This window comes from Nerophis ophidion, linkage group LG11, assembly GCF_033978795.1.
Source record: "Nerophis ophidion isolate RoL-2023_Sa linkage group LG11, RoL_Noph_v1.0, whole genome shotgun sequence".
Classification (NCBI taxonomy): Eukaryota; Metazoa; Chordata; class Actinopteri; order Syngnathiformes; family Syngnathidae; genus Nerophis; species Nerophis ophidion.
Genome location: NC_084621.1, coordinates 34845205 through 34872569, shown reverse-complemented (window position 1 = coordinate 34872569; position 27365 = coordinate 34845205). Strand labels below are relative to the sequence as shown.

General features: G+C 40.4%; 2 protein-coding genes across 7 annotated transcripts in view; both read right to left on the bottom strand.

The window, feature by feature from the left end:
* LOC133561976 (DENN domain-containing protein 3-like) overlaps positions 1-14034 on the bottom strand; it is a 59869-nt gene extending 45835 nt beyond the window's left edge. The window contains 2 exon segments of the mRNA XM_061915734.1: positions 3701-3801; positions 11114-14034. Coding sequence (XP_061771718.1) covers positions 3701-3772 — 72 coding nt within the window. The 5' untranslated portion in view covers positions 3773-3801; positions 11114-14034.
* An 879-nt stretch (positions 14035-14913) lies between these two features.
* The window catches only part of LOC133561972 (solute carrier family 45 member 4-like), a 63821-nt gene continuing 51369 nt past the window's right edge, over positions 14914-27365 (bottom strand). For all 6 annotated transcript variants that reach the window (XM_061915721.1, XM_061915723.1, XM_061915719.1 and 3 more), the window contains 5 exons: positions 23864-23963; positions 23700-23780; positions 23464-23594; positions 23302-23370; positions 14914-15816 (listed from right to left, as the gene is read on the bottom strand). In XM_061915721.1, coding sequence (XP_061771705.1) covers positions 15538-15816; positions 23302-23370; positions 23464-23594; positions 23700-23780; positions 23864-23963 — 660 coding nt within the window. In that variant the 3' untranslated portion in view covers positions 14914-15537. The remainder of the gene's footprint in view (positions 15817-23301; positions 23371-23463; positions 23595-23699; positions 23781-23863; positions 23964-27365) is intronic.

Here is a 27365-nt window from a genome sequence, read left to right as displayed (position 1 = left end):
TATTTCTGTAATTTCCGTCATAGATTATGAACATTGGCAGATGATCACTGATGTCTGTTATCAGCAGACCACCTGTAGTATTTTTTTCAAAATCATTGCTAAAAATATTGTCATTGACACATTGTCCTGTGATTCTGCTTGCCCTTGTGATTTTGGAATATATACAGTACATCAGTAGTATTTTTCTTATTAGGATTCAAGAGGTCAATGTTGAAATCTCCACATAAAAAAACACTATTTGTATCTGTGAAAGTTGCCTTAATCCAGTCCTAAAAATACTTGACTTAGGTGTTCCATTTAAAGCTGAATAATAATTTATCAAGAGCAAATAACATGCAGTAATTTTCAGCACTTTGTAGTTTGTGAATTAGTGAATTATATTTATATAGCGCTTTTTTCTCGAGAGACTTAAAGCGCCTTACATTGTGAAACCAATTAGTTGCATCTTTAAGTTACAAACCCTGTTTCCATATGAGTTGGGAAATTGTGTTAGATGTAAATATAAACAGAATACAATGATTTGCAAATCATTTTCAACCCATATTCAGTTGAATGCACTACAAAGACAAGATATTTAATGTTCAAACACATAAACTTTATTTTTCTTTGCAAATAATAATTAACTTGGAATTTCATGGCTGCAACATATGCCAAAGTAGATGGGAAAGGGCATGTTCACCACTGTGTTACATCACATTTTCTTTTAACAACACTCAACGTTTGGGAACTGAGGAAACTAATTGTTGAAGCTTTGAAAGTGGAATTCTTTACCATTTTTGCTTGATGTATAGCTTAAGTTGTTCAATAGTCCGGGGTCTTGTTGTCATATTTTACGCTTCATAATGCGCCAAACTATTTGATGGGAGACATGTCTGGACTGCAGGCGGGCCAGGAAAGTACCCGCACTCTTTTAATACAAAGCCACGCTGTTGTAACCCGTGGCTTGGCATTGTTTTGCTGAAATAAGCATGATAACGTTGCTTGGATGACAACATATGTTGCTCCAAAACCTGTATGGACCATTCAGCATTAATGGTGCCTTCACAGATGTGTAAGTTACCCATGCCTTGGGCACTAATACACCCCCATACCATCCCAGATGCGGGCTATTGAACTTTGCGCCTATAACAACCTGGATGGTTATTTTCCTCTTTGTTCCAGAGGACACCATATCCACATTTTCCAAATATAATTTGAAATGTGGACTCGTCAGACCACAGAGCACTTTTCCACTTTGCATCAGTCCATCTTAGGTGAGCTCGGACCCAGCAAAGCCGGCGGTATTCCTTTGTGTTGTTGATAAATGGCTTTCGCTTTGCATAGTAGAGTTTTAACTTGCACTTACAGATGTAGCGACCAACTGTAGTTACTGACAGTGGTTTTATGAAGTGTTCCTGAGCCCATGTGGTGATATCCTTTACACACGTATGTTGGTTTTTGATGCAGTACCGCCTGAGGGATCAAAGGTCTGTAATATCATCACTTACGTGCAGGGATATCCCCAGATTCTCTGAACCTTTTGATGATTTTACGGATCGTAGATGGTGAAATCCCTAAATTCCTTGCAATAGCTCGTTGAGAAATGTTGTTCTAAAACTGTTCGCCAATTTGCTTACAAATTGGTGACCCTATCCCCATCCTTGTTTGTGAATGACTTCGCATTTCATGGAAGCTGTTTTTATACCCAATCATGGCACCTACCTGTTCCCAATTAGCCTGCACACCTGTAGGATGTTCCAAATGAGTGTTTGATGAGCATTCCTCAACTTTATCAGTATTTATTGCCACCTTTCCCAACTTCTTTGTCACGTGTTACTGGCATCAAACTCTAAAATTAATGATTATTTGCAAAAAAAAATGTTTATCAGTTTGTCTTTGTAGCAGAGTCAACTGAATATGGGTTGAAAATGATTTGCAAATCATTGTATTCTGTTTATATTTACATCTAACATAATTTCCCAACTCATATGGAAACGGGGTTTGCACATTTAAACCAGTGTGGTTGGCACTGGGAGCAGGTGGGCATAGTGTCTTGCCTAAGGACACAACGGAAGTGGGCAGCATGGTGGTACAGGGGTTAGTGCATCTGCCTCACAATATGAAGGTCCTGGGTTCGACCCCATCTTTTCTGATTGGAGTTTGCATGTTCTCCCCGTGACTGCGTGGGTTCCATCTGGGTACTCCGGCTTCCTCCTACCTCCAAAGACATGCAACTGGGGATAGGTTGATTGGCATCACTAAATTGGCCCTAGTGTGTGAATGTTGTCTGTGTATCTGTGTTGGCCCTGCGATGAAGTGGCGACTTGTCCAGGGTGTACTTTGCCTTCCGCCCGAATGCAGCTGAGATAGGCTGCAGAAACCCCCGCCACCCACAAATGAACACGCGGTAGAAATGGATGGATGGATGGATGGACAACGGAAGTGGCTAGGATGGCGGAAGCGAAAATCGAAACAGGACACCTCAAGTTGCTGGCATGGCCGCTTTACCAACAAAGGTACGCCGCCACATATACAGCAACTCCTTTTCCACTCTTTTAGTTTTTGTTGATTCAATTGACATTTTAATCAATGTTGTAATTATATTGTTCCTCTGTATATTACAAACAATCATTCTTGATGTGGAAAAAGAATTGTATCAGGATGTATATAATTCTCCAATGCTACAACTTTGCGATTCATATTGCAAAATTATTTCAGTTCAATATATTTTTCATCCATTAATAAGTGTAAATACTTGCATAGCGCTTTTCACCTTAAAGGTACTCAAAGCGCTTTGACACTATTGACATACTGATGGCGGGAGCTGCCCTAACCACGACGCATCAGGAGCAAGGATGAAGTGTCTTGCTCAAGGACACAATGAACGTGACTTGGATAGCGGAAGCCAGGGATTGAACCAGGAACCCTCAGGTTGCTGGCACGCCCGCTCTACCAACTGAGCCACACCATCCATATGTATATATACTCAGTGGGAAATACTAATTTCAACAAAAACAAGGACACACTTTACTTGTGCTACTTTCTGGTTGAACTTTGAGGGTCGACGATGCCGATACAGTATTCCATTTTTTCTCTCTTCACTTCCCGGGAGGATGTGTCACCAGCCCTCTTTCACAAGCTTCTTTCATTTTAGGTAACAACTCTCTTCTTTTTTGCCTTCCAGTCTCAGAGAAATCTTCTCGAATGTACACCCATGGAGCAGGCTTTTTTAGCGCTTTTCTTGTTTTCCATACCAGCTCTCTATCTTTGTATTTTGCGAACTTTACTACATATAGTATTGAGCGACCTCCATCTTCTCTATTGTCAATTTTTTCCAACACGGCGAGCTCTTTCGATGTTAATGGTTTCCGCGTCAAGCTGTAACTTATTTGATATGATTTCTTTTTATTTCAATTTCAGAATGCGCCCATTTCTGAGTGAAACTTCTGTAACTCCATCAAAAATTAGATTGTTCCTTCTCGACTGGTTTTCTAAATAATCAGCTTTTCTTTCCAGGGAGACAAGTCCATCACAAATTGTGCGCATCCCACACTCCTATGTGTTATGATCAGTTGATAATTCGGAGACCTTGGATTTGATCTCATCAAGATCCTCCTGTGTATATCCTGCCATGTATATTGAATGGTGTCCATAAAATCTTGAACCTGCCTATTTAAGTCATCAACACATTCATTAATGTGTGTCAAAATGTGGACAGTACCTGGCAGACCTCCCACAGTTTCTTAGGGGATGCTCCCACCACTACACAGACCTCCAGCAGACGACTTGACATCGCTGAACCACCAGAACCTGACCAGAGACCTGCACAAGACAACACAGTCACAATTTGATTTGGCGCCCCCTGTTGCCCTCTAATATAAGTATGTGAATGGACCTTGTCGTTCCAACTTCATGCAGTAAATGGCATCATAATTCTGTTTCAACACACCTTATGATGTTGAAATCCCCACATAAAAAACAACTGGTGTTCCAATCCAATATCAGCAAAAAAAAAAAAGTATCAGCTTTTAATGATATCAGCTTGCATCTGAAATATATTAAATACACCAATGCAATATACTTGTATTTCTCTTATAGTTTAAGATTGTTCAATTCAGTTCAATTCAATTCAATTCAAACAACTTTATTAATCCCTCAAAGATCAATTCGATATGAGTAGCAGGTTTGGTGGTTCACAAAGCCGACATGGCTCACAATAAACAAAAAGTCAATATATACATAAACAATACAACACTCTGAAAAATTATTAAGAGTTTAAGAGTTCGAGTGCAGAGGGGACGAATGATTTGGAAAAGCGATTGGTTTTACTCAATAGAAGGGCATAACAACGCCCTGAAGGCAACAGAGAGACATGGCTCGGGGAGGCTAAAATGCTCTTTGCTTTTTGGAAGATTTGCTGGTTGCAGAAGAAGTTTAAGTCTTACTTTTACTCCGGTAATCTTAGAGCAAGACTTAACAATACTAGTCAGGCTGTTTCGGTCTCTAACTGAAAGGCAGTGAAACCAACAAATTAAAAAAAAAAAAGACAAAAGACTCTCAATAAACGTTTGATAAAAAAACGACAGAATATAACAGGCCTGAGAGAGAAATAATTTAATTTCCTGAGAAGATTAATTCTCTGTTGTGCAGGCTACACTATAAAGTCTGTGTTCCCATCAAACTTAAGCTGGTCGTCAAAAAAGGTCCCCAAATATTTATAAAAGTGTTTGATGAGCATTCCTCAACTCTTTCAGGTATTTATTGCCACCTTTCCCAACTTGTTTGTCACATGTTACTGGCATCAAATTCAAAAGTTAATGATTATTTGCAAAAAAAAAAAAGTTTATCAGTTTGAACATCAAATATGTTGTCTTTGTAGCATATTCAACTGAATATGGTTTGAAAATGATTTGCAAATCATTGTATTCCGTTTGTATTTACATCTAACACAATTTGCCAACTAATAAAGAAACGGGGTTTGTATATTGTATATTGTAATTAAAATGTAAACTTTTAAATACCAAGTTAAATGAAAATAAACAATAATAAAAGTAAAATATATTCTGTAAGCAAAACGTTGCACTTGAATAAAGATCAAATGTGAGTGTGAATGTTGTCTGTCTATCTGTGCTATCTGTGTTGGCCCTGCGATGAGGTCGCGACTTGTCCAGGGTGTACACCGCCTTCCGCCCAATTGTAGCTGAGATAGGCGCCAGCGCCCCCCACGACCCCAAAAGGGAATAAGCGGTAGAAAATGGATGGATGGATGGACCCAAAGCAATAACATAGGGTCTTTCTCTGTTAAGAGGGGGGCGGGGGACCCTTAAATATAAACATCCATCCATCCATTTTTTACCGCTTATTCCCTTTGGGGTCGCGGGTGGAGCTGGTGCCTATCTCAACAAGCAAAACAATATATCTATTTTCTCCCTCTTGGCACATGTTGGTGGGGGCTGATGGAGCCTATCCCAGTTGCATTCGGGCAGAAGGCGAGGTACACCCTGGACAAGTCGCCACCTCATCACAGGGCCAACACATATAGACAGACAACATTCACACTCAAATTCAAACATTAGGGCCAATTTAGTGTTGCCAATCAGCCTATGCATGACTTTGGAGGTGGGAGGAAGCCAGGAGAGAACCCACGCAGTCACGGGTAGAACATGCAAACTCCACACAAAAGACCCCGAAGCCTGGGGGTTGAACCCAGGGACTTCTTATGCTGAGACATATGCACGAAGCCCACCATGCTGATCCAAAACAAAATGTGAAATGGCTAAAAAAAGTTCCATCCATCCATTTCTACCGCTTGTCCCGTTCGGAGCCGTGGGGGCTGCTGGAGCCTATCCCAGCTGAACACGGGCAGAAGGCAGGGTACACCCTAGACCAGTGGTCCCCAACCTTTTTGTATCCGCGGACCGGTCAACGCTTAATAATTGGTCCCGCGGCCCGGGGGGATCCTTTTTTTTTTATTTTATTTATTTTTTTTTTCCTTTGTCATGAAAAAGGGAGGTTTTTGTGGTTGGTGCACTAATTGTAAGTGTATATTGTGTTTTTTATGTTGATTTAATAAAAAAAATTAATAATTTTTTTTTTTTATAAAAAATAATAAAAAATTATTCTGCGGCCCGGTACCAATCGGGCCACGGGCCGCGGCCCGGTGGTTGGGGACCACTGCCCTAGACAAGTCACCACCTCATCGCAGGGCCAACACAGACAGACAGACAACATTCACACTCACATTTAAACAATAAGGCCAATTTAATGTTGTCAATTTTATTGTGATCAAAATGATCACGGTTATCATTATTATCGGGATAGTGTTTAAACAGCTAAACAAGTAATTATACACATGCTAAAATCTTTTAACAACATTTTTTTTCAAATAACTAAAATAAATAGCCACAACATATTGTGCTTTCTTGGCAGAGGAAACACATTTTGTTCTGGCTTAATTACAGCCATACTATTTGTATTTGTGTGTTTAAATATGTTCATCTTCTTCTATTTTCATTTGTAAATATTTTAGAAATTTTTAAAAAAAAATGTAAATTGCGTGATCAGATCAGTTATTTCGGTTTTAGGGTTCCTTTGAGATTGCCAAGATACCTGTAGTGGTTCGCACACACATAAACACACACACTATATATATACATATATATACACATATATATATATATATATATATATATATATATATATACATGTGTGTATATACAAATATTTATACATATATGTATACATATATACACACACATATATATATATATACACACATATATATATATATACACATATATATATTATATATATATATATATATATATATATATATATATATATATATATATATATATATATATATATATATATATATATATATATATATATATATAGTTACTTCGCATGCAGTCCCAATTCGGCCCCTGGCCAAATTTTTTAAGTTCAATGAAGCCCCCCCAGTCAAAAAGTGTGGACACCCCTGAGCTATACACATACAATCCATAAATACATTGCAGATCTGTGGGAAATACTGCACTGTTTTATTATAAATAGTACATTTTGTGCGGTTTAAATGAAAATTAATTCGCGGCACATGACACATGGCTACTACCATTAGGCATATTCCTCTACTCGCCGACTGATAATGCCTACCTTTGTTTAGACCAATCCAACACTTAGCGTGCACAACCTATTAGTTCAGCATAAAGGCAATGAGATATGCACAGATGATATCGCACATTTCCCGCTGCAATTCTTGATCTTTCCATATTGCGACCAAATGGAAGAGCATGACTGTGTCGACAGTGGTACACGGCATGCCACATCTGCAACTTTCTCTTTGTTCAAACGGCCATGTCATTTATAAACTTTTAACTGTACGGCACCTTGTAGTGGATATGAATATTCTTTCACGGTGTAATTAGATCAGGCAGACTTAAGTGTATGGAAAGAACATGAGCAGAACCAGAGACAAAGTGTTTGATTGTAAATTATTGCTATGGCTCTTGCATATACATATTTTTCATGCTTAATGCTGCAAACCCGACCACAGATTATTATCTGTATGGTATTTTAAGGCTCTGAGAAATTTCTCAGGGGAGTTATGAATAGCAATGGAACAATACATTGGATTCCTAAAATGGCACTCCTTATTTAATGTTTTATGTGTTATATCTTTGTGTTACTCACTCCTTATCCAAATTTTACTATACTATATTTGGGTTTATTTTATTATCTTTTTGTATACTTTCGTTAAAATTCACACTTTAATTTCCTTCCTTAACACATTAACAAAAATGTCAATATTCCACGAATCACAGTCCACAGGAAGTTGTATCATACAGAAGAACAAAGGAACAATCTCAGTCCTGTTACTTAAATCTTATTTATTTTTAATATTTGTTGTTGTATCACTGAAGTGTGCTTTATGTCAAATTCCTACGCTGCCGTGGAGCTCCATTACATCGCTCATTTTAAGTACTCAAATAAGTCCATCCATCCATCCATTTTCTACCGCTTATTCCCTTTTGGGGTCGCGGGGGGCGCTGGCGCCTATCTCAGCTACAATCGGGCGGAAGGCGGTGTACACCCTGGACAAGTCGCCATCTCATCGCAGGTCCAACACAGATAGACAGACAACACCCACACTCACATTCACACACTAGGGCCAATTTAGTGTTGTCAATCAACCTATCCCCAGGTGCATGTCTTTGGAAGTGGGAGGAAGCCGGAGTAGCCGGAGGGAACCCATGCAGTCACGGGGAGAACATGCAAACTCCACACAGAGAGATTCCGAGCCTGTGATTGAACTCAGGACCTTCGTATTGTGAGGCACAAGCACTAACCCCTGTTTCACCGTGCTGCCCTTGTGTGTGTGTGTGTGTGTATTAGAGATGCGCTGTTTGCGGTCTCATCCGCGGAGTCCGCGGGTCGGGCGGTTGACATGTCGAAAAAATAGATTTTAATTAGATTCGGGCGGTTGGTGGTTGAACCATCCGGAAATATTTGATATGCATGGTTCTGTGATAGGTATCCTTTGCCATTCAAAGAGCCTTTTAATACTCGTGTCATAAAGCGAAGAAGACAGTAAGAGACACTATTATTTTCCTGAATGACTGCCGGTAGTCACCCAGATAATAAGTATTAGGGCGTGCTATGAAGCCATTGGCTTTGTCGCCTACTACAACATGTACGATCTGCTTGTCAGTACAGCATCATGTTGTGTGTGGCTTCCTCGGCAACACGCACACGACTGCAAGGCATACTGGGTGACACAGAGTACACTAATGGTTGTGATATAAACAATTTTAACACTCTTAGTAACATGCGCCACGCTGTGAAGCCACACCAATTAAGAATGACAAACACATTTCGGGAGAACATCCTCACAGTAACACAACATAAATGCAACACAACAAATACCCAACATCCAGAAACGCCGCAGGCTTATCTGGGCCCGAAATCATCTAAGATGGACTAATGCAAAGTGGAAAAGTGTTCTGTGGTCTGACAAGTTCACATTTCAAATTATTTTTGGAAATATTTGACATTGTGTCATCCGGACTAAAGGGGAAGCTAACTATCCAGACTGTAATCGACGCAAAGTTCAAAAGCCAGCATCTGTGATGGTATGGGGGTGCATTAGTGCCCAAGGCATGGGTAACTTACACATCTGTGAAGGCACCATTAATGCTGAAAGGTACATACAGGTTTTGGAACAACATATGCTGCCATCTAAGATCCGTCTTTTTCATGGACGCCTCTGCTTATTTCAGCAAGACAATGCCAAGCCACATTCAGCACGAGTTACAACAGCGTGGCTTCGTTAAAAAAAAAGTGCGGGACTCTCCTGGCCCGCCTGCAGTCCAGACCTGTCTCCCATCGAACATGTGTGGCGCATTATGAAGCGTAAAACAGACAGCGGAGACCCTGGACTGTTGAACAACTGCAGCTCTACATAAAACAAGAATGGGATGTTGAAATCCCTAAATTTCTTGCAATTGCACTTTGAGAAACGTTGTTCTTAAACTGACTATTTGCTCACGCAGTTGTGGACAAAGGGGTGTACCTCGCCTCATCCTTTCTTCTGAAAGACTGAGCATTTTTTAGGAAGCTGTTTTTATATCCAATCATGGCACCCACGTGTTCCCAATTAGCCTGCACACATGTGGGATGTTCCAAATAAGTGTTTGATGAGCATTCCTCAACTTTATCAGTATTTATTGCCCCCTTTCCCAACATCTCTGTCACGTGTTGCTGGCATCAAATTCTAAAGTTAACGATTAATTTGCAAAAAAAAAAAAAAAAAAAGGTTTATCAGTTTGAACATCAAATATGTTGTCTTTGTAGCATATTCAACTGAATATGGGTTGAAAATTATTTGCAAATCATTGTATTCCGTTTATATCTAACACAATTTGTGAACTCATATGGAAACGGGGTTTGTATATATATATATATATATATATATATATATATATATATATATATATATATATGTCTATATATATATATACTTAGATATAGGCCGCACAGTGGAGGAGGGGTTAGTGCATCTGCCTCACAATACAAAGGTCCTGAGTAGTCCTGAGTTCAATCCCGGGCTCAGGATTTTTCCGTGTGGAGTTTGCATGTTCTCCCCGTGACTCCGTGGGTTCCCTCCGGGTACTCCGGCTTCCTCCCACTTCCAAAGACATGCACCTGGGGATAGTTTGATTGGCAACACTAAATGGTCCCTAGTGTGTGAATGTGAGTGTGAATATTGTCTGTCCATCTGTGTTGGCCCTGCGATGAGATGGCGACTTGTCCAGGGTGTACAGCGCCTTCCACCCGATTGTAGTTGAGATAGGCACCAGCGCCCCCCGCAACCCCAAAGGGGATAGAAAATGGATGGATGGATGTATGTGTGTGTATATATATATATATATATATATATATATATATATATATACATATATATATATATATATATACATATATATATATACATATATACATATATATATATATATATATATACACATATACATATATATATATATATATATACATATATATATATATATATATATATATATATATATATATATATATATATATATATATATATATATATATATATATAGTGTGTGTGTGTGTATACAAAACCCATAACCATCCTTTTCGACCTATATTCAATTGAATAGACTGCAAAGATAAGATACTTAACGTTTGAACGGGTAAACTTTATTTTTTGCAAATATTAGCTCATTTGGAATTTACATACTCCACAGAGAAAGATCCCTCGCGCGGGATTGTGAGGCACATGCATTAACCCCTTTATTACCGTGCTGCCGATTATGAAGGCCCATTTATTATTAAATACAATTATTGTTTTTTTTTAAATTAATATTAAAAAGATGAACAAATATGCATACAACAGATTTAATGAGTTTGAGGAAAATATTTGATGGAAAAAGCAGTGTAAAAATATATTAGTAACAACACGTCCATATTTCCTCCATATGTCACGCTATGACAGTTACAACATTACTGTATTCCAATACAGGCACTATAAAAGCAAGTGCAAAAGCAGTTGTTAACAAAATAATAATAACACGTTACAAATTTCCAAAGTGTGCGTGGCACTAACCTTTTCAAAGAGTGACGTCGCTCCTCATCCACTTTGTAAAATGTCACAAAAGTTAAATGCTCACTTTTCTTCTTTTCCGGGTCCTCTGTGCGCGTGACGCTTGTCGGACACTACAAATGCGGCATCACAAAAGTCTCAAACTGATTAGTATTGCGCAACAGTAGTGGGTTGTTAGTATCCCATCCCCACCCATTTTCTACCGCTTGTCCTGTTAGCGTGCTTGTTTTTAAAGTATCGCCACTACTTGTTTAAGTTTTATTAATTGTTAACACAAGGGAAATTATTGATTTAAAACTTTCCGAGCAACACTTAAACACAACTCACGTGGATGAGCATTTAACTGTTTTGTAGTGTAATGTATTTATTGGGAACATCCTGCTGTTGCTGCTGGTGACCAGCAGAGGGCGTGCGTGACAAAGATATTGTTGTAATTGTACACCCAGCAAGCAGAGCTATTGGGCTTACAATAAATTGTTTTATAGCAGGGGTCTCAAACTCAATTTACCTGAGGGCCACTGGATGCAGAAACTGGGTGAGGCTGGGCCGCAAGAAAAGATTTCTTAAAAAATCTAACATCCATCCATCCATCCATTTCCTACCGCTTATTCCCTTTTGGGGTCACGGGGGGCGCTGGCGCCTATCTCAGCCTCAATCTGGCATGCACTTTTTAATTAATTCACCTTCTATGAATGGCTTTCCCGCCCTAGCAACATACTTGCCAACCCTCACGATTTTTCCGTGAGACTCTTAAATTTCAGTGCACCTCCCGACAATCTACCGGTGCAACCATTTTCCCGAATTTGTCCCAATTTTCACCCGGCATACATTATTAAGGCCTGCCGTAACTGCACTGCCTACAACAGTGGTTCTCAACCTGTTTTCACTGTGAACTGTGATTTTTTTTTTTCAATTCAAGTACCCCCTAATCAGAGCAAAGCATTTTTGGTTGAAAAAAGAGATAAAGAAGTAAAGTACAGCACTATGTCATCAGTTTCTGATTTATTAAATTGTATAACAGTGCAAAATATTGCTCATTTGTAGTGGTCTTTCTTGAACTATTTGGAAAAAAATATATAAAAATAACTAAAAAACTTGTTGAAAAATAAACATGTGATTCAATTATAAATACAAATTTTTACACATAGAAGTAATCATCAGCTTAAAGTGCCCTCTTTGGGGATTGTAATAGAGATAATTCTGAACATTTCCTCACAATAAAGGAAATCTTTAACATCAATATGTATGGAACATGTCCATAAAAAGTCTAGCTGTCAACCCTGAATGATGTATTGTTGTATTATTTTTTCACAGTTTATGAACTTACATTCATATCTCATTGAAGCATTATTCGTTAAACATATTTATATAGGATTTCTGAATTGCTGCTATTCTTTAGAATAGTTTTGTTATTTCTCACTTGTCCCTATGTATATCAAATACGTCCCCCAGGGGGTCGCGCACCTCTTGAATGAGGACTATTGCTCCACTACATGTCATTGCGCACGCTTTTACATCACATAATCATTGTGCCAGCTTCATAACATGTTGTATGAGACTTGTGCAGATTATTAACATATGTGGCTGCAATACATACTTGGTCAACAGCCATACAGATCACACTGAGGGTGGCAGTATAAACAACTTTAACACTGTTACAAATATGCGCCACACTTTGAACCCAAATAAGAATGACAAACCCTTTTTGGGATAATTTCCGTACCTTAACACAACTTAAACACAAGAGAACAAATACCCAGAACACCTTGCAGGACTACAATATACAACACCTCAACCAACGCAAGTAGGGAGGGTGGGGGGTTGGTGGTAGCGGGGTGTGTATATTGTAGCCCGGAACAGTCAACACTGCATGGGATTCTGGGTAATTGTTATGTTGTGTTTATGTTGTGTAACGATTCGGATGTTCTCCCGAAAATTGTTTGTCATTCTTGTTTGGTGTGGGTTCACAGTCTGGCACATATTTGTAACAGTATTAAAGTATTTTTTACGGCCACTCTTAGTGTGACGTGTGTAGCTGTTGATCAAATATATTTTGCAACACCATACTTGCATTCAGCATGGCTAGATGCAACATACAACTGGGCTTGCTGCTGTCAGTTCAGGATGTAAGGGGCGCCAAAGGCAGTGCGATTATGACACTCCCTGAATATTGTCGATCTGGTAGATATCAACAGTGGCTTTGATAGGATTGGTGTCCTAAAGTTCAGGGGTCTCCCGGGAAAATTGGAGACATTGGCAAGTATGACGCTATCAAGCGCCCTTCACATTAAACTCGCAGGCTGCACCAACATTGAATTGTCATATCGAAGTGCGGGCCGCATAATAACATCTCGCGGGCCGCAGTTGGCCCGCCGGCCGCATGTTTGAGACACCTGTTTTATAGTGATACATATCTTCATGCTAACAGTCAAATAATTGCATGCAAATGTTTCTCATATATAAGAATGTTGTCAATTTTGCGTGTCAAAAAACAAGCTGGTTAGTGTCTATGTTTGATATCCTTTGTTTTGAATATAAGTCAGGTTAAACCATCCATTTTTCTACCGCTTGTCCCTTTTGGGGTGGCATGGGATGCTGGAGCCTATCTCAGCTGCATTCGGGCGGAAGGCGAGATACACCCTGGACAAGTCGCCACCTCATTGCAGGGCCAACACAGACAAACATTCACACTCGCACACAAGGCAAATTTTTTGTGTCAACTTCTCCCCCAGGTGCATGTCGAGGGAACCCACACAGTCCACACAGAAAGACTAGAAGGGATTGAACTCCACACAGAAAGACTAGAAGGGATTGAACTCAGGACCTTGGTATTGTGAGGCACATGCACTAACCCGTTTGACCGTGCTGCACAACGAGAACCAAATATTTTATTAACTTTGATATTGCAAATTAAAATTGTAAGTAGCCTCCAAATTTGCAGAGTTTTACTTTCACACGGAAAAGGGTTATGCAAATCATATTAAATTTAAAATAATAATAAAGTTATAAGGAAATTATTGACTAAGTGCAGTTCAAATAATTCATCAATAAAAGACTGACAAGAGTTTAAAATTTTCTTCCCAAACTATCAACTAAAAAAACAACAAAATGTTTTTCAGTAAAAATCTGTACAGCAGCAAAAAGTAACCAATCAAAAACATTGTTGATCAATTTACAACTTAAACAGAAGAGAAAACAAATAAAAAAAAAAGAAATACAAAATGTACATTTACTTATTGTTATTAGTATATGTTTTACACCAACTAACACCCTGCAGATGTTGGACTTACAAGACCACAATTGCAGCAGTTACATAAGAAGAAGACGCTGGTGTGTCCAGTCGTACCAGCCGTGTAAGAAACCTTTGGTGGCACAAAACAAAGTGAGAGGCATCATATCCTGAGTTGAACGCTGAGGACAGGTGGCGCATTTTAAAGCACAGTATATCCTGAACACTAACCATAGGCGCCGTTCTACATTTCTGCCAGTGGGTGCTCGGTGTGTGTGTGTGTGTATTGTGAAGTGAAGTGAATTATATTTATATAGCGCTTTTTTCAAGTGACTCAAAGCACTTTACATAGTGAAACCCAATATCTGAGTTACATTTAAACCAGTGTGGGTGGCACTGGGAGCAGGTGGGTAAAGTATTTTGCCCATTGACACAACAGCAGTGACTAGGATGGCTGAAACAGGGATCGAACCTGGAACCCTCAAGGTGCTGGCACGGCCGCTTTACCAACCGAGCTATACCTCCACTATTTAAAAAAAAAAAAAAAAAAAAAAGACATTCAGCGAAGCTAATATCCTTTATGATTTGTGGCTTTATTATTTTGTATAACGGACCAAACTCGCCACAAAATTAACTACAACAAGATTGATTTTTCAAAAATTATTTTAAAGATTGAAAGTTGCCATTAATCCCACGTGGGTGCTCGGCATTGTCCGTGGGTGCTTGGGCCCCGATTTTGTGCAGTATACAAAGAACTGACTTACTGTATCATTCCACATTGCAATTAAATGCCACTGGAGTCATAGTATGAAAGAGCTTATTTTCTCAGCATTTCTTACATAAAAAAACAGGCATTACTTGGCCTGCTGTGGAAATGCTTAAATGAGATTAGAGTGAAACAATTCATTTGTTCAAAGACTTTTAAAGGTTAGGTAAACCATGAACTTGACTCGGAACACGTCGCAGGTTAGCAGGAGGGAAAGTGACACGGTGATTGTCCGCAGATAGAAGGCATTGCGTAAGAGAGCAGCATGGTCAGAAAGTGCTATGTGTGCTTCCCCTCAGTAGTTGCTGCGCCATCTCTTTGCTAGCGTTGTTCAAATCTATCCCACATTAGCCTGTTGGGCTGAGGTAGCAATGAGACCAGCAGAACAGTCCCCACACAAAATGCGAGAAAAACTGTGCAAATTCATCCTTACTATTCATGCTGTTCATTGTTCACACTATATCTGTCTGTCAGCTTCTGCAGAGACGACCTGTCGCTGTTTTTCTTTCCGCCCTGGTTCAGCTCTGCCGACAGGCGGGCCGAATCTTGATCTTCGTTGGACTCCTCGTCGGGGTAAACGACGAGGAAACAGGCTGTGAGGAAGCCGAGGAAGGAGCTACCAGAGACCACCATGGGAATAACTCGTACGGTGCCCACTGCCCTAATGACGGATCCAAGCGCTGATGCAACAAGAATCTGGCTTATGTAAACCTGCAAACATAGAAAATAAACTTTTGTTAGCACCAACTTTAATGTTGAACATATACAGTACAACCTCTGAGGCAGGACTATTGAACACAATTGTTTTGAGGGCGTCTTTCTTCACTGTTACTCATATCATAAGATATATCAAGTAAAAAACAAACTCAAACACAAGCATAAAGGGACAGCTGAAAAAAGAACACGAGTCGAAGATCCTCTATATAAGAGCGCTTTTGCGGTTTTTAAGGACATACAACAAAAAAACTTGTCAAAGATCATCTATAAACAGGAATACTATGCTGTTTTTAAAGACCTACGACAAAAAAAATTGTCATGGATTTTTCATACAGCGGATATGCAAAAAACATTTATCTAGTAAAAAATAGCCTATTATTCACAATATCAGTGGTTCTCAAATGGGGGTACGCGTACCCCTGCGGGTACTTGAAGGTATGCCAAGGGGTACGGGAGATTTTTACAAAAGTATTCTAAAAATAGCAACAATTCAAAAATCCTTTATAAATATATTTATTGAATAATACTTCAACAAAATATGAATGTGAGTTCATAAACTGTGAAAAGAAATGCAACAATGTAATATTCAATGTTGACAGCTAGATTTTTTGTGGACATGTTCCATAAATTTCTCTTTTTGTGAAGAAATGTTTAGAATTATGTTCATGACTCCAGATTGATCTCTATTAGTTCAGTTCAGTTTCAGTTTATTTTCAGTCTAACAAAAACATATTCAAACATGGATCACGATTAAAAAAAGAATAACATTACTGAAACAGGCAGAAGCAAAAAAGCTTATATGCCCAAATATAATATTACAATCCCCAAAGAGGGCACTTTAAGTTGATGATTACTTCTATGTGTAGAAATCTTTATTTATAAATGAATCATTTGTTTATTTTTCAACAAGTTTTTAGTTATTTTTATATCCATCCATCCATTTTCTACCGCTTATTCCCTTTCGGGGTCGCGGAGGGCGCTGGCGCCTATCTCAGCTACAATCGGGCGGAAGGCGGGGTACACCCTGGACAAGTCGCCACCTCATCGCAGGGCCAACACAGATAGACAGACAACATTCACACTCACATTCACACACTAGGGACAATTTAGTGTTGCCAATCAACCTATCCCCAGGTGCATGTCTTTGGAAGTGGGAGGAAGCCGGAGTACCCGGAGGGAACCCACGCATTCACGGGGAGAACATGCAAACTCCACACAGAAAGATCCCGAGCCTGGATTTGAACCCAGGACTGCAGGACCTTCGTATTGTGAGGCAGACGCACTAACCCCTCTGCCACCGTGAAGCCCGTTATTTTTATATATTTTTTCCAAATTGTTCAAGAAAGACCACTACAAATGAGCATTAGTTTGCACTGTTTTACAATTTAATGAATCAGAAACTGATGACATAGTGCTGTATTTTACTTCTTTATCTCTTTTTTTCAACCAAAAATGCTTTGCTCTGATTAGGGGGTACTTGAATTAAAAAAATGTTCACAGGGGGTACTTCATTGAAAAAAGGTTGAGAACCACTGCTCTATATAGCAGGAGAATGTTGCTGTTTTTTAAGGGCCAACTACAAAAACACAGGGTAAATATCTTCTAATGACAGGAGTGTTGTGCTGATTTTTTTAAGAACTTACTGCAAAAACCGTAGTCAAAGATCTTCTACAGGTGCTGGTCCTATTATTAGAATATCATGAAAAAGTCGATTTATTTAATTAATTCCATTTAGAAAGTCAAAGTTGTAGAATTTATACATTCATTCCAAACAGGCCGATACATTTCAAGTGTTTTTTGCCAAAAAGGAGATGATTATAGCTGACAACCAATGAAAACCCTAAATTCGACATCTCAGAAAATTAGAATATGGTGAAAAGGTCAGATATTGAAGACACCCGGTGCCACACTCTAATTAGCTAACTAACTCAAAACACCTGGAAAAGCCTTTAAATGGTCTGTCGTGTTGATTCTGTATGAACACAATCATGGGGAAGACTGCTGACTTGACAACTGTCCAAAATATGACCATTGATACTTTAAAGAAGGAGGGCAAGACACAAAAGGTCATTGCCAAAGAGGTTGGCTGTTCCCAGAGCAGTGTCCAAGCACATTAATAGAGAGGCGAAGGGAAGACAAAGATGTGGTAGAAAAAAGTGTACAAGCAAGACGGATAACCGCGACCTGGAGAGGATTGTCAAACAAAACCGATTCTAAAATGTGGGGGAGATCCACAAAGAGTGGACTGCAGCTGGAGTCAGTGCTTCAAGAACCACCACGCACCGACGTATGCAAGATATGGGCTTCAGCTGTTGCATTCCTTGTGTAAAGCCACTCTTGAATAAGAGACAACGTAAAAAGCGCCTCGCCTGGGCTCAAGACAAAAAGGACTGGACTGCTGCTGAGTGGTCCAAAGTTATGTTTTCAGATGAAAGTAAATTTTGTGTCTCCTTTTGAAATCAAGGTCCCAGAGTCTGGAGGAAGACAGGAGAGGCACAGAATCCACGTTGCCTGAAGTCCAGTGTCAAATTTCCACAATCGGTAATGGTCTGGGGTGCGATGTCATCTGCTGGTGTTGGTCCACTGTGTTTCCTGAGGTCTAGGGTCAATGCAGCAGTCTACCAGGAAGTTTTAGAACACTTTATGCTGCCTGCCGCGGACCAATTTTATGGAGGTGAAGATTTCATTTTCCTACATGACTTGGCACCTGCACACAGTGCCAAATCTACCAGTACCTGGTTTAAGGACCACGGTATCCCTATTCTTGATTGGCCTGCAAACTCACCTGACCTTAACCCCATAGAAAACCTATGGGGTATTGTGAAGCGGAAGATGCGAGATGCCAGACCCAACAATGCCGAAGAGCTGAAGGCCACTATTAAAGCAACCTGGGCTCTCATAACACCTGAGGAGTGCAACAGACTGGTCGACTCCATGCCACGCCGTATTGCTGCAGCAATTCAGGCAAAAGGAGCTGCAACTAAGTATTGATTGCCGTACATGCTGAAACTTTCCATGTTCATACTTTTCAGTTGGCCCACATTTCTAAAAAAATATTTTTTGGTACTAGTCGTAACTAATATTCTAATTTTCTGAGATACTGAATTTGGGATTTTTAGTAATTGTCAGTACTAATCATCAAAATTTAAAGAAATAAACATTTCAAATATATCAGTATGTGTGTAATGAATTGATATAATATGTAAGTTTCACGTTCTGAATATAATTACTGAAATAAATCTACTTTTTCATGATATTCTAATAATATGAACAGCACCTGTATATGGCAGGAAGACGTTTCTGTTTTTAATGACCTACTAAAAAAACAGTAGTCAAATCCTCTATATGGCAGGAAAATGTTGCTCTTTTTTAAGGACGTCCTATCAAAACATCAAAGATCCTATACGTAGCATAAAGCCTTTGGTATTTTTGAGGACCTACTACAAATCACAAGTCAAAGATCTTCTCTATGGCAGCAGTGCTTTGCTACTACAAAAACACTAGTCAAATATCATGCATGTATATAGCAGATATTCTTTGTTGTTTTTAAGGACCTACAACACAAACACTTGTCAAAACTCTTCTACAAACCCTGTTTCCATACAGTATGAGTTGGGAATCTGTGTTCGATGTAAATATAAACGGAATACAATGATTTGCAAAGCATTTTCAATCCATATTCAGGTGAATATGCTACAAAGACAACATTTTTGATGTTCAAACTCATAAAATTTTTTTTTTTTGCAAATAATCATTAACTTTAGAATTTGATGCCAGCAACACGTGACAAAGAAGTTGGGAAAGGTGGCAATAAATACTGATAAAGTTGAAGAATGCTCATCCAACACTTATTTGGATTATCCCACAGTCATAGTCAAACAGTTTAAGAACAACATTTCTCAAAGTGCAATTGCAAGAAATGTAGGGATTTCAACATCTACGGTCCATAATATCATCAAAAGGTTCAGAGAATCCAGGGAAATCACTCCACGTAAGCGGCATGGCCGGAAAACCAACATTGAATGACTGAGACCTTTGATCCCTCAGACGGCACCGTATCAAAAACCGACATCAATCTCTAAAGGATATCACCACATGGGCTCAGGAACACTTCAGAACACCACTATCACTAAATACAGTTCGTCGCTACATCTGTAAGTGAAAGTTAAAGCCCTACTGAAATGAGATTTTCTTATTTAAACAGGGATAGCAGGTCCATTCTATGTGTCATACTTGATCATTTCGCAATATTGCCATATTTTTGCTGAAAGGATTTAGTAGAGAACATCGACGATAAAGTTCGCAATCCACCGCTTTCCAGCAACAGCATTATTTTTCATAGTCTCCATTATTAATTGAGCAAATTGCAAAAGATTCAGCAACACAGATGTCCAAATTACTGTGTAATTATGCTATGAAAAGAGACGACTTTTAGCCGTGTGTGGTGCTGGGCTAATATGTCCGCTACAACCCAAGACGTCACAACCACGCGTCATCATACGCGTCATCATTCCGCGACGTTTTCAACAAGAAACTCCGCAGGAAATTTAAAACTGTAATTCAGTAAACTAAACCGGCCGTATTGGCATGTGTTGCAATGTTAATATTTCATCATTGATATATAAACTATCAGACTGCGTGGTCGGTAGTAGTGGGTTTCAGTAGGCCTTTAAAGCTCTACTATGCAAAGCGAAAGCCATTTATCAACAACATCCAGAAATGCCGCCGGCTTCTCTGGGCCCCTGATCATCTAAGATGGACTGATGCAAAGTGGAAAAGTGTTCTGTGGTCTGACGAGCCCACATTTCAAATTGTTTTGGAAATATTCGACATTGTGTCATCCGGACCAAAGGGGAAGCGAACAGTCCAGACTGTTATCGACGCAAAGTTCAAAAGCCAGCATCTGTGATGGTATGGGGGTGTATTAGTGCCCAAGGCATGGGTAACTTACACATCTGTGAAGGCACCATTAATGCTGAAAGGTACATACAGGTTTTGGAACAACATATGCTGCCATCTAAGCGCCGTCTTTTTCATGGATGCCTCTGCTTATTTCAGCAAGACGATGCCAAGCCACATTCAGCACGTGTTACAACAGCGTGGCTTCGTAAAAAAAGAGTGCGGGTACTTTCCTGGCCCGCAGGCAGTCCAAACCTGTCTCCCATCGAAAATGTATGGCGCATTATTAGGCGTAAAATATGACCGCGGAGACCACTGAAGCTCTACATAAAACAAGAATGGGAAAGAATTCCACTTTCAAAGCTTCAACAATTAGTTACCTCAAATCTTAAACATTATTTGAGTCTTGTTTAAAAGAAAATGTGATGTAACACAGTGGTGAAGATGCCCTTTCCCAAATACTTTGGAACATTTTGCAGCCATGAAATTCTAAGTTAATAATTATTTGCAAAAAAATAAAAAAGTTTTTGAGTTTGAATATCAAATATCTTGTCTTTGTAGTGCATTCAACTGAATATGGGTTGAAAAGGATTTGCAAATCATTGTATTCCGTTTATATTTACATCTAACACAATTTCCAAACTCATATGGAAACAGGGTTTGTATATTTCAGGGATGCTTTGCATGTTTTTAAAAACCCACTTCAAAAACAGCAGTCAAAGATCATCTATATGGAAGTAATGCTTTGCATGTTTTTAAAAACCCACTACAAAAACAGTAGTCAAAGATCATCTATATGGAAGTAATGCTTTGCAGTTTTTAAGAACCTACCACAAAAACACTATTAAAATATTTTATGTGGCAGGAAGATGTTGCTGTTTTGTAAAGGACCCACTATGAAAACAGTAGTCAAAGGTCCTCTATATGAGAGGAACACTTTGCTATTTTTGAGAACCTACCACAAAAACACTACTACAATATTCTACATGGCAGGAAGATATTGCTGTTTTGTAAGGACCCACTACAAAAGCAGTCGTCAAAAATCCTTTGTATGGCAGGAATGCTTTGCTTATTTTGAGGACTTAATTCAAAAACACAAGTCAAAGATCCTCTTTGTGGCAGGAATGATTTACTGTTTTTGAGGACCGACCACAAAACATTACTCAAATATATTTTATAGTATACACCAGGAACATTTTACTATTTTTAAGGATCTACTACAAAACAGTATTCACAGACTACAAAAAAACAATTAACGATCCTTTATAATACAGGAATGCTTTTCTCTCTTTGAGGACTTTCAAAATCACAAGTCAAATATCCTCTTTGTGGCATGAATGCTGTACTGTGTTTGAGGACCGACTACAAAACATTACTCAAATATCTTTTACAGTATACACCAGGAACATTTTACTATTTTTAAGGATCTACTACAAAACAATATTCACAGATCCTCCATATGGCTGCAGCACTTTGCTCTTTTTTAAGGACCTACTACAAAAACACAAATCAAAAATCCTTTATATTACAGAAATGCTTTTCTCTCTTTGAGGATTTTCAAAAGCACAATTCAAATATCCTCTTTGTGGCAGGAAGGCTTTACAGTGTTTGAGGACTGACTACAAAACATTACTCAAATATCTTTTACAGTATACGCCAAGAACACTTTAAAGATCTACTACAAAACAGTATTCACAGATCCGATATGTGGCAGCAGCACTTTGCTGTTTTTTAAGGACCTACTACAAAAACACAAATCAAAGATCCTTTTTATTGCAGGAATGCTTTGCTCTCTTTGAGGACTTAATTAAAAAAAACACAAGTCAAATATGCTCTTTGTGGCAGGAATGCCCATCCATCCATTTCTACCGCTTATTCCCTTTTGGGGTCGCGGGGGACGCTGGCGCCTATCTCAGCTACAATCGGGCGGAAGGCGGGGTACACCCTGGACAAGTCGCCACCTCATCGCAGGGCCAACACAGATAGACAGACAACATTCACACTCACATTCACACACTAGGGCCAATTTAGTGTTGCCAATCAACCTATCCCCAGGTGCATGTCTTTGGAAGTGGGAGGAAGCCGGAGTACCCGGAGGGAACCCACGCATTGCTTTACTGTTATTGAGGACCTACTACAAAAACACTGGCCAAACATCCTCTATGTGGCAAGAATGCTTTGGTCGTGGAGGACCTACTACAAAAAAACTAGTCAAAGATCCTCTCCTGTTGCTCTAGTCATACATTCTTGCAATATGTCCTTAAATACAGCAACATGCTGCTGTCATATGGAGAATCTTTGACTCATGTTTACTTTGTAAGTTCTTTAAAAAAAAGACAGCAAAGCCTTCATGCCATATACCATCATAAAAAGGCAATTTCAACATTCCTAACAAGTGTAAAATGATGATGTTACATACTGTTTTTGTTTTGCATTGAATTCCTCATTGTACACTTGGAGTTTAACTTGTCATGTAAATTGTAAAGCGGTAGGAAATGGATGGATGGATGTAAATTGTATTTTATTGGGTCCTTTCAACAATACCAAATTTAGCAGTGTGCTACAAAGTGAATAACTGACCTGGCATGTTAAAATAGCACAGTCAATACCAAAACCTCTTCTAGTATTGGCTGGACTGTGCTGGATGTACTGCGGAAAGAAACAAAAGTGACACAATTTTTATTTTTTTTCACATTTCATTTTCGCTTTTATGTTCAAACAAGTGTTGGCTGGTGGCAATACCTCTTTGATTTCATGGTACTGTCCTAGTAAGGCATACGGACAATAAGATATGCTCATGGAGCTGACACCCATGCTGCTGATCATCACCATGGCAACGTACACATTAGGGAAAATGGCCATTACAGCGGTTCCTAAGGTTAGAAAAGTAAATGAGCTGATTCTTGATAAACCTAAAAGTTTATTTTATTTTATCTTTTTTTATATAATTTGAACAACATATTGTCATGGGAACTGACCGATTGAGAAGCCCAAAGTGCCGACAATGTAGACGACTTTGATGCTCAAGTCAAAATTATCCAGGTATTTTTGAAGGATGGCTGCCATGTTTGGAAGGGAAACAAGAGGACAAAAATTAATAAAAAGTGTTGAAATGGTTATTTGGATTTATGTCTGTTATCACCTGAGCTAACAGCAGCAGTTCCAGCATAGACCACAAGTCCCCAGCATCCCATCTGGACTCCACTGTTATAATTCTGGAACTCAGTGGAGTTGAGTGGTGCCTGGCAAAACAATAATGATACAAAAAAAACTTAGTTCGAAAGAAGAAATACAATCCTGTATTATTTTGGTTTTATGTCTATGGATGTTTTCATTCATCCAAGTCATTGTAATCTCAGGGCATTCAATCGATTGCAACTGGACAGTTTGATTTGTCTGAGAAGTCATTTAGCCTCACATTCAAGTGGGCTTCATCATGTTCTCAGATATAGTTTTAGAATTGGATTGAAGTCTATTTGGATGAGAGGCAAAACGTCTTCGGTACTTTTCTAAATAAAAGAGACCACAAAAAATTTAATTATTGCCTTTATTTTAACAAAAAAATCTTACGGTAAATTAAAATATGTTTATTATTGCAATTTAGTCCTCAAATAAAACAGTGAACATACTAGACAACTTGTCTTTTAGTAGTAAGTAAGCAAACAAAGGCTCCTAATTAGTCTGCTGACATGTGCAGTAATATATTGTGTCAATTATCATTCGATTAATGTATCAACATTATGAGGGACAAACTGTAAACATTGATTATTAATGAACTTTTTCATTTACTGTTAATATCTGCTTATTTTCTGTTTTAACATGTTCTATCACCACTTCTGTTAAAATGTAATAATAACTTATTCTTCTGTTGTTTGATACTTTACATTAGTTTTGGATGATACCACAAATTTGGTTATCAATCCGATACCAAGTAGTTACAGAATCATACATTGGTCATATTCAAAGTCCTCATTTGTCTAGGGGCATATTTTCTGAGTTTAGATGGTACTTTATTTATTCTTTCAGGAGAGTTCCTTCAGGAAAATGTTCATAGACATAATATAAATTTAAAATAAACGACAGAAGATTTTGTGATGTTAAAAAATATCGATGTAATCATAGTAGTATCGACTAGATACTACTACGGTATCATTACAGAAGGTGTTTGGTGTAGATCCACCATTGGCGTTTGTTTATATTGTAGCGTCCCGGAAGCTGCAGGGAATTCTGGGAATTTGTTCTGTAGTGTTTATGTTGTGTTGCAGTGAAAATATTCTTCCAAAATGTGTTTGTCGTTGTTGTTTAGTGTGGGTTCACTATATGGTACATGTTGAGTAGCTGGCTGTTGTGCAGTGTGAGAGGCGGGGCGTGGTCACGCGCCGCCTGTCGACGGGGCATGCATAGGACCGGCTAGAAGCAAGATGACAGGTGAGTGGATACCTCAGCTGGAACGAGTTATCTAATCACCTGTCTCTATTTAGCAGCGTTGGTGACTGCAGGGCGGGGCTGAAAAGCCAGAAGGACCCCAGGAGGTGCTGAGGACGCCAGAAGGGTTGTGAGAGGACTGAGCGAGTTAAAACTTTGTGAGTGAAGGAACTAAGACTGAAAAGACTTGGGGAGCGAACAGAGAAGATGAACTGTGTGAAAATTAAAAATGAAAAGAAAATCATTTTGGGAACAAACGAAAGAAGAAATATTGTGTGTAAAAAGATTAAAAAGAATTGTCAACTTGAACCCCTGCTGTGATCCTTCGGTCTTGAAGACCCCACGACACAAGCCTGTCACAGTTTGCCCCCAACCAAGCGAGGACCAAGGAAGGATGACGGCCCCAAACCCCCTGGAGGCACTGGGAAGAGTGCTGGCGGAGGTGTCGGCAGCCACCAAGCAGCAGATGGAGGCAAGCATGCAACAGACGGAGGTACTGCAAGCACTGGTGAGCTAGTCCGGAGGAAAGGAGAAGGAGAAGGGGACCGCCATGCAGAGGATGTCGGAGCGAGAGGACCCGCAAGTATTCCTCGACGTGTTTGAGACCACAGCGACAGCATGCAGCTGGCCGGACACCGAGTGGGGTGTCAAGCTGCTGCCGCTCCTGGCGGGGGAGGCGCAGCGGGCGTCGCTTAGTCTCCCAGCGCATGCTCGGGTGCATTTCCCCAACCTACGCCGGGCAATATTAGACCGCATCGGCAGCCACCCGGAGGACCACCGACGCCGGTTCCGTGCCATGCGACTGGGGCCCGAGGATCGACCATTCGTGCTGGCGCAGCAGCTACGGGATGCGGTCGTCCGGTGGCTTGAACCCCAGGAGGCCGATAGCAAGAGGCTGGAGCGGATCCTCCTGGAGCAGTTTGTGGAGGCCATCCCAGCCCGGAAGGCCGCTTGGGTGCGGTACCATCGCCCGCAGGACCTGATGGCCGCGGTGGCCCTGGCCGAGGATCATCTGGCAGTACACCGGGAGGGAAGCGCCAAGACCGCCGAAAGACCCAAACCAGCGCCACGGGCAGCCGACAGACCCAGAGCAGCACCACGAGCGGCCCATCCCAGCACCCCGGAGACGGAACTGGCAGACACAGGAGGCCGCGGTAGAGCAGGTCGCCAGCCCGGACAGGGACATGCACACACACACACACACACACACACACACACACACACACACACACACACACACACACACACACACACACGCACACACAACGTCATCCTCCAGTACTATTGAGGGGGGGAGAGGGGGATTATAATGTGTGTAACATTCCTCCCTCTGTCCAGGTTTCCGGCGCTGCGCAACAAGGGCTTTCCCCCGCAGACGGCACCTCGAACGCCAGAGCCGGTGTGCTGGGGGTGCGGCCAACCTGGTCACGTGCGCAGGGAGTGCTCACTGATGGAGGTGGGGCAGGTGATACGGGTGGTCGAGCCCCCAGCACCCGCCTCCGATCCAGGGGAGGCGTACTGTGTCCCGGTAAGGGTTCGAGGGAGTATATACCGGGCAATGGTGGATTCGGGGTGCAAACAAACCATGATCCACCAAAACCTGGTTCGGCCCGGGGCGTTGAGGCAGGCAACACAGGGGCGAATTAGATGTATTCATGGGGATGTGCATCCCATTGTTCCAGTAGAAATTTGGCATCGGGGACAAAAGCATAGTGTGAAGGTTGCTATAAGTGCGCACCTTACGCCTCCCATAATATTAGGGACGAATTGGCCGGGGTTTCCACTTCTCGTGACGCAATGTGTGGGGAGGCGTTCACGGACCATAGGAAAAGGGAGTATCCGCGCGGTTCTTAGTGGCGAGGCGGGGCCTTCCGCCACTGCCAAGCGGGAACCGGCGGGGGCTTCGCGGGACGCCCCCCCGGCCTCCTATTGGCATCCTACGGAGGATTTTCCCCTCGAGCAGTCGCAAGACGAAACTATGCGCGCGGCCTGGGACCAAGTCGACTATATCGACGGTCAGCTTATGCGCCCGGGAGCGGCGCGGGTATTTCCTCATTTCTCCATTATAAGAGATAGGCTGTATAGAGTGACCCGTGACACTCAGACGGGAGAAGAGATCACCCAGTTGCTAGTGCCGAAACGCCACCGGGAAATGGTTTTCCAGGCAGCGCATGTGAACCCAATGGCTGGACATATGGGTGACGACAAAACACTTAATC